We start from the raw sequence: 16,137 nt of genomic DNA on the forward strand, positions 1-16,137 counted from the left end.
TGTTAAACATAAAGGTGGTTTGACACCATCACAATGTTGCAGCTCTGCAGAGGCATTTAAAAAACAGCTGTTTTCCTAACTTGAAAAAAAAAAAAGACTCAGGTTATAAAAGACGCTTTGCTGAAGGAGCTTTTATTTCAAATGACTTCATATTATGCTCATATTCATTTTCATAGGAAAATAGTGTTGATACTTTATTCATACCAGCTTTATCTTTAAAAAAAAGAATCAGTAAACACTGACTCACCAAGGCACTTGTGTCCCAGACAATGGCTGTTGTTTGGGGAGGCGTAATCTCGAAAACACTTTGAACAGAACACTTAAAACTCTCTGAAACAAAATTAAATAAATCGGTATAAACATTTTAGTACCATGAATGACAACCTAATCAACTGTAGCATGTTAAACGCGAACATTCAGAAGTTAAGAGAGGCCAGTCGTGAGTTGAGGGTGAATTTAGTGAAATGTGAAACAATAGAAGGGGTTCTCTTCTCCATGATAGAGCTCAGTCTGTGCATTTGATCCAGTTGAATGAAAGCGATTTTCTTCTAGCGTGTCTGATACCACACAAAAGGATGTGAATCTGTATTTGTGATGGTTTCACAGCTCTGCTGTTGTCCTGAGGTTATACTGATAGGAGCCTGAGTGACAGTAATCCTGCAAAACCAGAAGATGGTAGTGTTGGATGCACAGTTGTGATGGGATTTCATCAGCCTCATGCCTTTCTCTATACTTTCTATCCCTCAGAACATACACTTATTTTGGTTTCCTCATGTCACTTTTGAAATGTTGCCTGTTCCCAACTAATCAGAGGCCATACTTCAAACTGTATTGATCCAAATGTTACTGTTGTGCAAAAGAGTAAAGACAAGTACATCATCAACAAAATGAAAACACACTCCCAAAGAATCCCAGCATTAAGACGTGAGGGGAGATAATTCACATGATTGAATCGGTCTGAATTAAAAGTTGAACGATTGATTGATTGATTAATAGAGTTTTCTGTCTGCACCAATATTAATCAAAGCACGTATATGTTCACCAAAGTGCTTTGAATCTAACAGTCAAAATATAAAACTAAAAAGAGTGAGAAAAAGGCATTTTTCTCTGAACGTGTGCGCTGTGCTTGTGTCTTCAATCATGTCCCACTGCAAAATAAATAATACCAGTTTCAGAAAAAAAAAGACAATTGGCAACCTGATGGGATCCAGCTAATTTTAAGATTACATCTTGTTATATAGTGACTAATTCACAGGTTTCTCGTCCCAGACGAAATTGGGTCTCAATTCCATTCCATAGTGCTGGTAAGAGCAGGAAGAACTATAAAACTACTGACCAGTTTAAAGACGTGGCAAACTGCTCAAATCACACTCCATCATTTCTGCGTTGTGCATAAGGCACGAGTCTGAAGGCTTGGAAGTGTTGAAGGTCACATTAAATATGTTTTTGCAGAATCATATGTAGTTCTAGTTCTCTTCCTCCCATAGGCACAGCTGTTTGTGGGGCACGGAGTAAGTAAACTGGTAGCCTTTGCTGCAGCTCTTGATGCCGCATTTATACGGGCTGCCCCTGCCGGAGACGTCTCTGTTGCGGCAGTACTTCAGCAGGCAGGGGTACCATTCCAGTCGGAGGTTGTAGCTACAGGAGCACGGCTGCCACAGGTCCTTCACTGTCCCGCAGCTCTGCAGGCCTGGCACCTCCACGGCTTGAGGCTCGAACATGGAGCTGTCCATGCCTGAAGAATCAGAAAAAAATCCTTTTGTATAGTTAACAATCATCAAGCTTCAAGCTATGTAGGTCAGTGAGGTGTTACAAATGCAGATGTGTTCCAATTAAAAGAGCAATGCATCTGTACTGGGTCTAACTACAGTAAACTGATGAGGAAAAGAGTTGGATAAAGCTTAATTTTTATTTTTTATTATTATTTTTGTTTTACTGTTGACATGTATATATGTAATAATAGTTAAACATGATAATTCAAGAGTCTCGTTATTTAATATTAGTATTTAACCCAATCAAACCATAAATTAATTAAAAATATAAATATTTTACAAGTATAGTCTAAATATGGTTATTGATATAACTATTAAAATCATATTACTTTTCACTATATATTCAAGATACCATAATGTATTTGTTTTATTTTTGAATTATTATATATTATTTGAATTATTCATAATCATTTCATTACATTTTTATGTGATATTAATAAACATAATAGATATAGAGAAAGACAAGTGTTATATATTACAATTAATCTACAATTATAAAAAATCACTTCTCCTTATAAAATTTTTCTTGATGCATCATTTATTTTATATATTTGTTATATGTTTTATATAAAATATATTATAGTCTGCTCTTTAATTATTAAAATCACATTATCTTAAATAGAAATGTGCTTTATATGTTCTAATAAGCAGCCAATACATTAATAATAGGTATGCTAATAAGCACCTAGCTAATAGTGAGAATTGGTCCCTATACTAAAGTGTTACAGATGTTCAATATTATTCATACATATATACAAATACATAATTACATATAAAATATATAAATGCATTTTAAATATATTTATACACATTTATATTTACAATATATTTATATTCATTCATAACCTGGTTTTATCTTTTCTTGGCATCAAAACGTGCAGAATTTAATCAATGTTTTTAAAGACTATAATTTCAATCATGAAAATACACTTTTGTTGGTCTCTTTAATTCACCATTAAAGCCTGATGTGTCAAATGACACATGACCTACAGTGTGCATTCTTGAAATAATGAATTAACTTTTTACATATTTTGTCTAAAGGTTCTTGATTCACTTCAAGTGATTTGTCCGACTATTATTGCCTACATCAGGCTACAGAGGGTTAATAAGTGAAGTGCAGTATGTCAGTGATATATTTAAGTGTGCTGGGTTTGGTAGGGTGTAATTAAGGGACGCAGTGAGCATGCTTGCCTCTGTCCAGCCAGTGTTTGACATCAGCCTCCCGCGTGTACACCGCCTCGCGGGCGACGCTGCACATGTTGTGGATGTGGGCGCTCAGCTGCCACGTCCGTGTCAAATTAACTGCTACGTTCATGCTCAGCATCTCCGTGCTTCTCTTCTCTTCCGCCGTGCGGATGGCCTGGGGATTTTTCTGTAATACAGAAAGGAAGATTGTAATATTAGTCCTGTCGTCCTTTAAACCTAGATGTTTCCCTTCTTTTCTCACACCTTTCATTCATATCCACACATCTGGCCGCCCTCCCAGGAACTGCTCATCAAGGGCCTTTTACAGCCTTGTTCCTCTGAGATCTCCCATTTAAAACATCACACTCCTACGCAGCACAGTTAACCCATGAGCTCAACTCTAACACTCAGCATCTGCTTGTTTTCACCCCAGTGACTGTCATCAGCCTCTGAGGGAGTCTGGGAGCAGTGGACTGACCTGTCGGAGTCTGGCCATGGACTCGCTGGGGATGATCTCATTGTGGTTGAGCCGTGTGATGAAGCAGAGAGCCTGGTACTGGCTCTGCCCTCTCTCCAGCTCTCCCAGGATCAGTGCCCGGAAGATCTTCACATCCTGGGAAGAAAAACATTTAGTCATCTTTCAACTGTGCCACTCTTTAAGAAATGCACTAGTAGTCAAAATTGAATTGAAGTTATTACTTTTTTGTTTTTTGTTTTTGAAATAAGCTTTTATTCAGTTGGCACCAATAGGCTTGTAGGCAGCGTGCCGAGATATAGTGCTCTTGTGCTTCGGGCATCCGGAGTTCAAAGTCCCAACTCACAGACCTTTCCTGATCCCATCCCCTTCTTTCTCTCCCACTTCACTTCCCACTTCCCATTTATCATAAAAAAGACAGAAATAAGCTTTTATTCAAAGTAAAATTCAGTAAAAACTACTAAAATTGGTGTGTTAATGTTGTGTGATCGCAAAGCTGAATTTTCAGCAATCACACAGCTATTTTCAACACTGATAATAAGAAATGTTTCTTGAGCATCAAATCTGCATCTAATATAAAATGATGTCTGAAGGATCGAGTGACAATGAAAATCGGAGTAAATGGCATATGGCATCAAATACCAATCAATTTGTTTCTTTCTGGCTCCTAAATTCTCGCTTTTTAGCATATGAAAGTCAGCCGTCGACCTTCAAGTTTACAGTCAGACCCTCATTAGAAGATTTTATAGCGTTCCAGCCCAGAACAACAGAAAGACACTGTATATTTCGGCACATCATTAAGTTGCTGTTAGCAACCAGACCAGATATCTGGCAGTGCCCCGTGCCTATAAAGACTTCCATGTAAAGGCATTATGGGAAACCTAAGAGAAGAAAGCAAGGCCGTGGACCTGTCTACCCATTCATCAGTTACTCCTTGCTCTGGCATCCCCATGACTCTGCCAGCAGAAAGACACACACATTCTCCTCACTCCCTCCTCCTCCTCTTGTTTTTCACAGTAAGGTCTTGAGCACTGAGCCGACAGAAGGGAGCAAGCTTTCAGGGTTTCGCTCGCAAAGTAGGAGGTTTTCTCAGACAATCCAAATAAACAAGCCCAGGCTGTCTTTGTTTGCTCTGGAGCTCTCATCTCACCCACTTTCTAGAATCTTCCATCTGGTTTCCAGAGTTGGTCAATCCCCAAACTCAAGGAGCAGCAGTCTCACTGAACTCGTGGCAGACAGACGGCCAAGAATCATACACCTCCTCTGGCATTCTATTTGAATGACAATGATCGTATTTGTAAAGTTTTGCCTGAGGGTGTAAATTCAGTTCCGCAGACAAACTTTGCCATTGCTATCCAACCCAAATTAAACGTGTCTGTTTTACTTGTGCAAACTTGGCAAAATGTTTTAGTTAAATTACCTGCTTTTCTTTGGATAACTAGGAATGGCACTTAAAATAATATTAAAAAGTAAATATAAATCACTATAAATTGACAAATTTTTTTTAAAAAGAAAAGCAATACTCTTATTCAGCAAGGATGTATTTAATTGATCAAATGTGACACTGAATACTTTCAAATGAATGCGGTTCTCCTAAAAATGATATTCATCAAAGAATCCTGAAAAAAGTTTCAAGCACAACGGTTTTCAAAAGGTAGTTAAATGTACTAAATATTAAGTGTTATTTTTAATGCAACATTTAAACTGCATTTCTTTAACCATTTTAGATTTGTCTATTAAGTTAAAAGGCCAAAACACACACACACACACACACGTGTTTGTTTTTGTGAAAAGTGGGGACATCCCATAGGCGTAATGGTTTTTATACTGTACAAACTGTATATTCTATGGCCCTACACCAACCCAACACCTAACCCTCACAGGAAACTTTGTGCATTTTTACTTCCTCAAAAAAACTCATTCTGTATGATTTATAAGCGTTTTGAAAAATGGGGACATGGGTTATGTCCTCATAAGTCACCCCTCCTTGTAATACCTGTGTCATACCCATGTCATTATACAGAGTTGTCCCCTGATACATCACAAAAACAAGAGCACACACACACACACACACACACACACACACACACACACACACACATATATATATATATATATATATATATATATATATAAACATACACATAGATATATACACCTATATACATGTTTCTATTTTAAATAAATGCTATTCTTTTAAACTTTTTTTGTTTTTACATAAAGCAGCACAACTGTGTTCAACACTGATAATAACAGGACATGTTATATCAACATTGATAATAATAATAGAAAGCTTATTTTAATTATTATCATATTTCATAATTTTACTTTTTAATGTAAAAGACTTCAAACCTTTGAAAGGTAGTGTATTTTTACAATGCTTAACCAAATCTAAAAGTCATATCTTTATTACAAAATAATAATTTTGTGGTTCAAATACTATCTACTAGCATTTGTGTTCACAATAGACACTACAACATAAAACCATAGCAAGTACACAGCCCGCAGTCTCTGTACATGAAATTAGTTCTAATAAAGAACTGTCCTGCATGGAACCTCTTCCCAGGAGGAAGCAGCAGGAAGGTGATTAGACTGACGGAGAAGGCAGACCTGCTGGAATTACTGCATGGGGACAGAACAATCAGCAAACACAAGAGGGAGGGAGGGAGCAGGCCGTTGTTATTTCAAGTTCCGGCACTTGAAGGACTTTCCAGCCGGCAGACAGGCGGTTTGGTTTGAGAAGGGGGCGTTGGTGGGGGAACTGCTCTAGGCACTCAGTTTAATTACAGGGAAATGTTGGCGACACTGCTCTGCAAACACCTCAATGACAACAGGGAGAAACCCAGCAAACGGACACTGCACAGGTAGACCGCTCATATCTGCTAACGCAAACCAACCTGATATCAGTAGCTCAATCATTGATTTCTCTTTACAACTACGCTTTATCTTCATTGCTTGGCCATTTCCTCTTTCCTTATCTGCGGTGAGTATCTCTTTCGCTTTCCTCCGGGGTCTTGTTACAATTCTCTGTTTGACCCATTCCATGCAGGAACATGTCTAGGCCAGGTTAGCAAGTAAATACTTCAGTCAGCTTGATCCTGGGCTCAGTTTTTCATTTGTTCGCCCACCTTCAGCTTCACCTTCAGGTCTACCAAATGCCCAGATTAGAGGCTGAACATAAATCTTAGTGCTGAAAAGTTTATTTTGACAGTCTTGAAGAAATAGATGGCATCTCTGAAGTCAAAGCAAACATTAGCTCCTGCTCCTGGTCCTGCTTTCTGCTGTAGGATCACAACGTGTTTATTTGGACTATGCTGACGTCTGACTGTGGCACTGTTTGCACTGTCAGTTCCAAACGGTGCTCATGCTATAAAATTCAAGTCAGATATACAATGTTGTTCATTCATTATCAAGAACAATAAAGTTATTGGTGAAAGGTTGGCTGGACCAAAGATATTTTGACAGATTGTTTGATTGTTTATCCATGCAATGAAATTCTGTGGCGTCCAAAGCAGCATTGGTTCCCATTGACTTGCATTGAATGTTGGGGGGGTGGGGGGGCAGACATTTATCTAAATATTATAAGCATTAGAAAATTAATAATTAGTGATTTATAATTTACAAATATATATATATATTACTCACCACTGCTGCATTTAATTGATCAAAAACACAATAAACAAAATCAGAATTTTCAGCAGTAATTAATTTAGTCTTCAGAGTCGCGACAACATCCAAAAATCTTTCTATGCTGATTTGGTTCTTAGTATTACCAATGTTGAGGAATAGGGGTCAACCGATATGTAATTTTCAGGGACGATGCAGATACCGATTATTAAATATCAAGTAGGCTGATAACCGATATAAAATACTCTGACAAATGCTTTCTTTAAATAATTTAAAATAATTTTATCGGCAAATAAGTTGTCAAAATGACCGATATCGATAACAATAAAAATGCTTAATATCAGCCTTGCCGATAATTGGTTGACTACTATTTGCTGCTTTACATGTTTTGTTAGAATTTTCTGATGACTAGAATGTTTTAAAGAACAGCATTTATTTTGTAATAGACAATTTTTGGTAACATTATGTCTTTATGGTCTCTTTTGATCAATTTTTATCACAGACTTGGTGAGTATAAAAGGACCTCTTTCAAAAATCTTGAAAAAAAGAAACATAACTATTCCAGACTTTTGAATGTTAGTCTAACAAAAGCCAAAATAAGACGACTCAAGGTTTTCCAAGGATTATTGCTTTATTTTGTGCTAAAGTTTTGGATCTTGTTTCTAAGTGATTGTTGTTTGGATCTGAATTTGTGGTAGTTTATATAAGACTAGGCTTCCAACTTCATGTTTGTTTGTGTCTCTCTCAACTCATCTCCAGAGACTAGCAACTATGAAAGACGTGATAGAATGTATTTTTGTTAATTCTGCCAGTACTTTTCAGTGACACTGATGAATGATTTTATAAACCATTTCAATTAAATGCTCTTTGTTTTGCCACATTAAAGATGTTTGTTTTGTGTCTGCAAAGTGCGGCTTTCCATTGTATCAACTGGCATGAATAACATCTACCCAAGAGGAATTAAGTGGAATTGCTTAAGATGCGTGGTTGCAATCTAATGCACATGTTGTCATCAAAAACACTTTGTACTGCACAAAAGATACACGAGAGAGAGAGAGAAAAAAGCCAAATAAGTTGGTATATTTCAAGATTTCACATTATATGCATTATTAACTTCTGCATTACCATATCAAAAATGTGAGTTGTGGATGAATTGATTAGTTGAAGGAATAACGATTTTTAATTTCCCACAACAATTACTCTAATGCCCAATCCATGCAGATGTGTGTATGTTTCCCATGTCATACTATATATCTGAAATCTATCTGAACATAATTCATAATGTGCCATAAGTAGGTATATGCCAGTATAAAAATCTTCATTTCGCAATTAATTGCTAAAACTTTTATCATGGTCCTTTCATTGGCAGTTTGTTAACTAATGAATTAACTAATGTCAACTTATATATCTGTGATCTGCAGTAAATCTCCATTCAAATATGCAACGAAGAAGAAATCCAGGAAATCGGTGCAACTGAATAAACAGAAGATTAAACTACTTTCATTGATTCAATGTGACTTATAAACACACGACTACGGCAATATACTGTATGGTTTATTGGAGTTCTTATTATTATAATTTTCATCATAATAAAGTATATCTATAATGAAATGCTAATTGACATAACCTTTATCACTGCTTAGAACACAATGAAATATTGTGTGCCTTAATTATTTCGTTTAAGAAGCAACATCATCTCACAGAAGGATTTATTTTAAACACTTAACTGACGTTATGAAGTGAATTTGGAGTTATAACATGCTATTAAATGTGGTATTTTCACATGCTCTCAGATGGAGCAGCATTTTCTAAACAGAGCCATTAGTTCACTGAGAAGATACACAACAGTTGTCATTATCGCAAACAATTTCGTCGATTACATAATCCTACAATTATATCGTCTGCGATTATGGATGTGGTTTTGCACAGCTTGTCAGAAAACTAAAAATTCTAGCTGCTATAGACATATATGCTATAGCTGCTACTTGAGTAACAATGCATCTGGTTTAATGGCATATACATTTGAAGGTAACTTTAAAACCCCCTTGAGTACTTTTTAGTACCACATAAATACATACAAACTCAAGTTCGCCAAGCACTGATATGCGTAAAGTATGTTTCTGGCCTTCCTAGCTAAAGTCATTTACTTATCCTCACGTCGTTCCAAACCTGCATGACATAAGTTATGACAAACCTGAGATGTCTTCATGTATTCTGTCCATTTAATGAAGGTCAGTGGACTCTAAAGTGGTTTTGGAATCCATTGACTTTCATTGTCTATACAAAGTTGAAACTTTCTTCAAACTATCTTTTATGTTCCACAGAATAAAGACCATCTTACAGTTTTTGAACGACATGAGGGTGAGTAAAGAGTGATAATTTTCATTTTCAGGTGAACTCTTCCTTCAAGCCATATCACTAGACTGAAGTAATCGAGTCAGAATGCAGGTCTGTATGCTTTAAAATTTCCCTCGTGAAACAAAGTTCCAGATTGGCAAGACTTCAAAGATTGAACGGTTAAGATGCATTACAAATAACCAAACACCCAGAGCAGTTACAGGTAACCAGGGGAAAGTTTCAAGACTAATACAAACAAATAACAAGGCATGCAGACATGAGCCAGAAGAACCAGGTATGCTAAATGTTTATTGTAAACGTGGTTCCTCTTTGAGAATTTACGGAAATGCTATTGTCTAGAATTTCCCTTAACTGGATTATAGCTCGTTCTGTGACGGCAGAGATGTTTAATTGGTTTCCCAAGAAGGCTGGTGAAAAGGCACAGGTGCATGCCAGCATTTAACCTTTCGCTCTGATGAACAGCAACCTCGGACAAAAGACAGAGCATGGGAGAAATGCTTGAGCTTTGCTTCATAACTACAAAGAATATGACATCTTACACACCTAAAAACAAAAAACACAACATTTATTGTGCTAAACAAAAGTCAACGCAATTCTGTTTTGGTAACATCTTAAAAGTAGATTTCCTCTGAATATGACACCAAAAACCAAATAGCATGGCAAAAATAGAGGCACTTGGCTCTAATGGTAATGGAAGACCATTGCTTCCACAGAGCTGTCAACGGGTGACCTTTGACTCCCATTTGGCATGTGGCTAACTTGAGCTCTTGCGGGACGGCAGGGACGTTTTTGACCTGCCACAGCTGTCTGATTGTGCTTTACAGTCACTGTATATGCTCATCTTCTCTAGTCAGATCACGGCAGTACCTCCTATGAGCTGTTAACTCCTTCCACAACCATCTCATAACTAACAAAACCTCCTGATTTGGCACAAAGGCTCATGTGTTAAATAATAAATCAAGATCTTAAACCTGACGCCTCTTTACAACCGTTATGCCAATATTTCAACACAACATACCAAGACAAAGGTATTGCACAAGACCCGGCGGTGGACGTCAGAGCGTGGGAGAAGAAAAGACAAGACCCTAACGCACCAGGGAGGATTCATGCTGTTCTTGTGAACTAAAAGAGGAAGTTCATCTCATTTTTCTATAAAGATATGCCTCATCAAGAAAACTAAAAATGTTACCCTGGGTTATACAATGCATTTCAGTGGGAAGTTGGACTCCACAAGACCTGACGTAACCCAAGGCTTGATTCATAAAGCAATGAATCAAACAGATCAGAGCTTATTTATTCTCTTGTGGCTGTTAAGACATGCCATTTTGGAGGGGCTTTAAGGAAACAGCTAATCCTTAATAATGATAAAGCATGTTTTACAATGAAAACTAATTCTGGCTATATAGCGATTGAATTATGAGTAGTATAATGCTCTTCATATACCTTCAGGGTCCAAAAGCAAAAAAAGGTAAAGTTCCTATGCAAATAAAAACTAGATTTGGGGAAATATATTAGGATTAAAAGCAATTGACGACTCAGTAGTGATTAAAAATACATTTAAATAAATAAAAAAAAAAATAATAAAAAATTAAATAATAGGTAAAACATGTGTTGCAATGCTCACATTCTCGAACTTCTTCCTAAGTGAACAATTTGCCATCAGAAGTTCATTTAGAAGTTAGGGTTATAATTATAATTAAAGAAGTTAGAAGTTATAATTCCAAAAAAAATTAACAAAAACTAATAATATAAATTACAATGCACAGTTACTACAAATATTTATTGTCTCCATTCTCTTGCCACTGAAAAAAAGTGTAAATCTGTGAATCCTTCTTATCTACAAATCCAGTGACTGAGAAAGAAACTACCATGTTGATTAAGTTCACTATATGCTGCTAAGGTACAAGGAAAGCAATCTTGAGCAATCAAATCGCCGTTTGCATGTGACAGTTTATGAAACATGAAGACAGTCCATTCTGAGTTCACACAGGGATTGTTTGAAGCAATCTGTGCTCTGCAATCAAGAGTTTTACCAAATTGCAACACACACAAATTAAAGGACTGCTGTGCTTGGAGGTTCAAGGAAAGTATGATTAAAAATCAGCATATTTCAGTTGCTCATTGCGCAAATGTGCTCTGGATCAACTGACTAGAACAGTTCAAAGCATTTTGTTAACAGTGTGTGCCGCTCTCTCTACGGGTAAAAGAGGCCTCTTTCTACTCAGCGGCATTCAAAGGGTCAACATCTGCCTTATTCTGCATTGAATAAAGACATCAGCTTGTAGCCAAGGGGCCGCCAGAGATGGCCTGCCTGTTGCCGACACACTTGCATGAAAATTTTTATTCAGTCTGTATTTATCTGAAACTATGTAGAGACAATGCTCACCGGTTTCCATACTTCAAGCAGCATATTTTGTGTAGTGGAAAAAAAAGTGATTTCAAAGGCAAATTATGCCATTTCTGCATTCTGACACAAACCACCTCTAAATACAGCACTTTGCAATGCAATATTTATACCTCACCAGTCATGCAATTTCTTAGTTCCTTTACTGTAATGTAAAACGGCAAAGTCTACACAACGGGTGTGGTCTGTCATTCATCTTGACATAAATCTTTTAAACATCCATTTGTGTCATAACGCTTCATGAGAGAGGTTGTTCAAGCGTGTGCGGTGTGTGGTTAAGGTCACATCCATCTCACATGACTCAGACTCACTGGGACCTTCTGAAACAGGTTAGACTGGGCAGGTTCACCCACACTGCATGTTGATTGAAAAACTGGGACATAAAAGACAGACAAGTTCCCACAAGTGACAAAATGACAAGCGAAACAACTTGAAAATGCTACTGAACTTATGATGAGTTTCCCATGCCAAAGCCAACGCAACACATCTTTCCACAAGCAACAATAAATGATTGCCCTAAAGTTGAATCTAATAGAATTAAGTTTCCAGCAAGCCCAAAAGTTACGTGCCGATAACATTTCAAAGCAAAAAGGAGAGTTGGACTGAGTCCAAACAGGTCACAGATATCCCAAAAGGGAGATGAGCATAAAAGCAGACCGCTCTGCTCCTCAGTTGGCAGAGGATGCAAGCTGAGATGAATTCATCTTCACTGCTGTCTATGCTGCCGATGGGCAGAGGCAGAGCTCTGAGTAACACAATACCACTAGAAAAACAATGGAACAGTTTAAGAGAAGAGCTTGAGTTGGAGATGAAAGATTCATGATAACACATGGTTTCTCTTCCACCAAACCGCTGGATTGTGATTGGTTACTGGAATTCCTACAGCCCCGAAACGTAGCTGAAGCAGACCACATGGTTGAAGAATCTCAAACAGTCCACACAGACTGGAAAAAGGCTAGTCTTTTACTCTGAGTCAGATATACTTGTTTCTTTTATTTTATGAAAAAGTATGCTTTGGAAATGGAAATGTATGCAAAAAAAAAGAAAAAAAAATTAAAACCACTGATATTTTCCTTCTAGATATGGGTGATTTCTATTGAAACTGGAACTGAATGGTGACAAAACAACACCTTGCTATGTCATTTGTGCAGAGCTGAGGAAACTGTATGAGACTTCTTTAAAACCTTAAACAGGAGGAAATACTTTCTCTCTTGTTGAATTTCTCTCTTTAATTACGTCATGTAAAAGTGAAAAAAGTGAAAGTGATGTGACATTCAGCCAAGTATGGTGACCCATACTCGGAATTCACGCTCTGCTTTTAACCCATCCAAAGTGTGCACACACACAGCAGTGAACACACACACACCTGGAGCAGTGGGCAGCCATTTATGTTACAGAACCCGGGTAGCAGTTTGGGGTTAAGTGCCTTGCTCAAGGGCACCTAAGTCGTGGTATTGAGGGTGGAGAAAGCACTGTACATGCACTTCCCCACCTACAATTCCTGCCGGCGTGAGACTGGAACTCACAACCCTTGGATTGCAAGTCTGACTCTCTAACCATTACAACATTGGCTGCATCTGGTCTAAAATATGCCATGGTTGGCATTTCATCCATGTAAATTCCAAAAGATTAATATTTTCTGATGTGAAGAAATCACAGGCAGCTTTGATAAATGAAACACAAATTGAGAGCTGTGCTAAATCTGTCATCGAATGCTTATGTGAAAGAAATTAGTAGAAAAGATAACAAAAGATAAATACTTCTGCTACGGAGATCAAATTCAGAGGGTTCACTTAGCACCTGTATAGACGGATGCCAGCAAAACCATACTTCATTCAGTAATACGTGTCTTCCTCCATCCCCGTTAAAGCCTTTGCAGTGTAGCGTGCAGTAAATCCAGCTGGAAGTCATCGTTAATTCAGCTTTCCATAAATCCCTGAGATACAGGGGAAACTTGAGATGAGAAACACATGTGAGTAGAATGGAGACAGGCTTGCCAGTGGAACTGATAAAAAGAGGAAAGGAAAAGTTCAAGCCTTCCCAAATGTGATCCAAACCCCCACACTGACCACTTCTGTGCAGGATCAGGGGACGCGAGAGGGCAGAGGGCTGCTGACATGACAGAACGGAGGCAGATGAGGGCAGTGACAGTGCCACTGCTAATCCTGATGGTATGATCACTACTAAAAGAATCTGACCTGAGGTCAGACGTTCAGCACTAATGTGGATGATTTAACTCAAATGCACTGATTATAATGGTATAAGGAAGGAAACTTAACCACTTCTCAAATTACAAGTTTAATCACTAATATGTGAGGCTTTATCACTGTAAATGATCTGGTAAATGAAAAAAGAAATGTAGTCCAGCTAGAAATGTAGGATAAAATCACATGGGTTTGAGAAGATACATTAAATGCATGGTACTTTGCTTTGGATTACAGTGTCAGTCTTCTAAATTATTAAATGCAACTGTATAAAAAAAATTATATATAAAAAGGAAAACAACTTCTGATTCTCAATATCATTTAAAGACAATTACATATGTATATTCTTTCACATAATTGGTAATAAAAATGTATAATTATTAATAGCATATAAAATGCTAAATATGCTATATTTATACTGAAATTTATATTGCATATTTTGTTTGTCTGAAAGTATAATACGGTGTCAGACAACTAAAGGAATATAAATGCAACTGTATGTAAAAATTGCAAAAGGTTTGTGAAATTTGTGAAAATCCAAAACACATAATAACTTCTGATTCTTAATATAATTTTAAGATCATTCGCTTTAAATGCGCAGAATATCCTTCTACTTATTCTGAAAGTAATAGAGCATCTGTCCTTATGTAATATTACTTAGAACTGTTTAAGAGTAAAACTGTACAAATGAAATGCGTGAATTGACATTCAGACTAATCAACAAATAATTCCTCCACTATGTAAAGTCAAGAAATGTATTGCATTTCTACACACCTCTGTTATGTGACAATCAAATTAAACCGTCATACATAAGCGTTCATCCTGGCCACAATGTTCAACTTACCTGCTTGAAATCGGCCACAAAAGTTATAAGTGTCCCATCTCCCTGTTTAAACTCCACAGTGATGGAGTCTCTCTCGCTGTCCGCCTCCAGAAGTTCATCTGTGATCTGTCCATCGGCCAAACGAACCCTCACCTTCAGCTCTGAAGCAGACCCGAGGGTTACTGACACCATGAGCAGCCAAAGCAAAAGAGTTAAACGACCTGAACCCGGCGAAATCCACCTCGCAAACATTCCAGATAATCCTAAAACTCAAAAAGCGAGCTCAGAAGGAGAATCCACGGGAATAACAGTCGCCGATGCGGTTCGACTCATTCCACAAGTCTCTTCAAACAGATCTCCTCAAAACATCACAGCGGCTCCACTTTTACTGCTTCATCCATATTTTCTGGAAGCTGGATATACAAAAGAATTCATAAAGTCCTTTAAAACGGGTCTAGAGGCTGTTCACGTTTGGTAAATAAACATTTAGGAGAGCCGCGTCACGCGCGGATCAAATCTGGTGTTTGCACTCGTGTCGCGTCTCTCTCTCATTGAGGGAACTTTGATTCGCGAGCTTCTGCAGACTCGTGCTCATGCCTCTGACGCTCGCCTTCATTCAGTACAGTGAGCTTCACGCTGACTTCTACGTAAGTTTCTGTTTTTCCCCTTGGAGTTTTTTTTCTCTCTCTCCTAGTAATGCGGATTCGTCACTTCCTTCATTATCCAAAGTGCAGCAGTCCAACGGCCTCCCAAAGTTTCTCAGGCAGCGCTCGCTCGGGAACTCTTAAAGGCATAGCGCCCTCTCAAATAACAGCTTGAGTAACACACCACTCTTCAGATACATTTCTAGCACTAAACTCTTTGTGTAATGTAGGTAACTGATATCTCATATTCATTAAAAAAGCAAAAACAAATTTGTGTACAAATTTATATTAGGCAATATTGTTTTATTTCATTTAGAAGTCAGACATTTCAAAATCACACTTAAAGTTAAATGTTTCTTAATTTGATTTGATAGTAGATTGACAAGACAGATCATGGGGGGATGTTTATGATAAATTATTTTGATTTATCCAAAATATATAGTTCTTTAACTACTTTCATGAGGGACATGACGGGTAACGTTTTGTGTTTTTGTGGTCACGTTATAACTGACATACAGTTTTCAGCTTCCCCCAGATTTCCAATCTTAAAATATGAAAATCAGCCATGGAAAATATTAAGTAGCTTACTTTTTAAACTACGGAAATCATAACATGGGGGTAAAAAAAACATAGGCTACATTTCAA

General features: G+C 37.4%; 1 protein-coding gene across 1 annotated transcript; it reads right to left on the reverse strand.

Moving 5' to 3' along the window:
- Positions 1–116: 116 nt before the first annotated feature.
- Positions 117–15,620, reverse strand: oafa (OAF homolog a (Drosophila)). Its single transcript, XM_052576309.1, has 4 exons — positions 14,870–15,620; positions 3,436–3,570; positions 2,964–3,144; positions 117–1,735 (listed from the first exon to the last, which is right to left on the reverse strand). The coding sequence occupies exons 1-4, from the start codon at positions 15,098–15,100 to the stop codon at positions 1,467–1,469; spliced, it is 816 nt and encodes a 271-aa protein (XP_052432269.1). The 5' UTR covers positions 15,101–15,620; the 3' UTR covers positions 117–1,466.
- Positions 15,621–16,137: the final 517 nt, after the last annotated feature.

The sequence above is a fragment of the Carassius gibelio genome, chromosome B15 (assembly GCF_023724105.1).
Source record: "Carassius gibelio isolate Cgi1373 ecotype wild population from Czech Republic chromosome B15, carGib1.2-hapl.c, whole genome shotgun sequence".
Classification (NCBI taxonomy): Eukaryota; Metazoa; Chordata; class Actinopteri; order Cypriniformes; family Cyprinidae; genus Carassius; species Carassius gibelio.

Bases quoted from the DNA above. Each gene is read 5' to 3' on its own strand.
- oafa (XM_052576309.1), bottom strand. From the start codon at position 15,100: ATGTTTGCGAGGTGGATTTCGCCGGGTTCAGGTCGTTTAACTCTTTTG. The intron at 3,571-14,869 runs GTAAGTTGAACA...TTTTCTTCCCAG, and splicing joins TTGTGGCCGATTTCAAGCAG to GATGTGAAGATCTTCCGGGC. The intron at 1,736-2,963 runs GCAAGCATGCTC...CTGATTCTTCAG, and splicing joins CAAACACTGGCTGGACAGAG to GCATGGACAGCTCCATGTTC.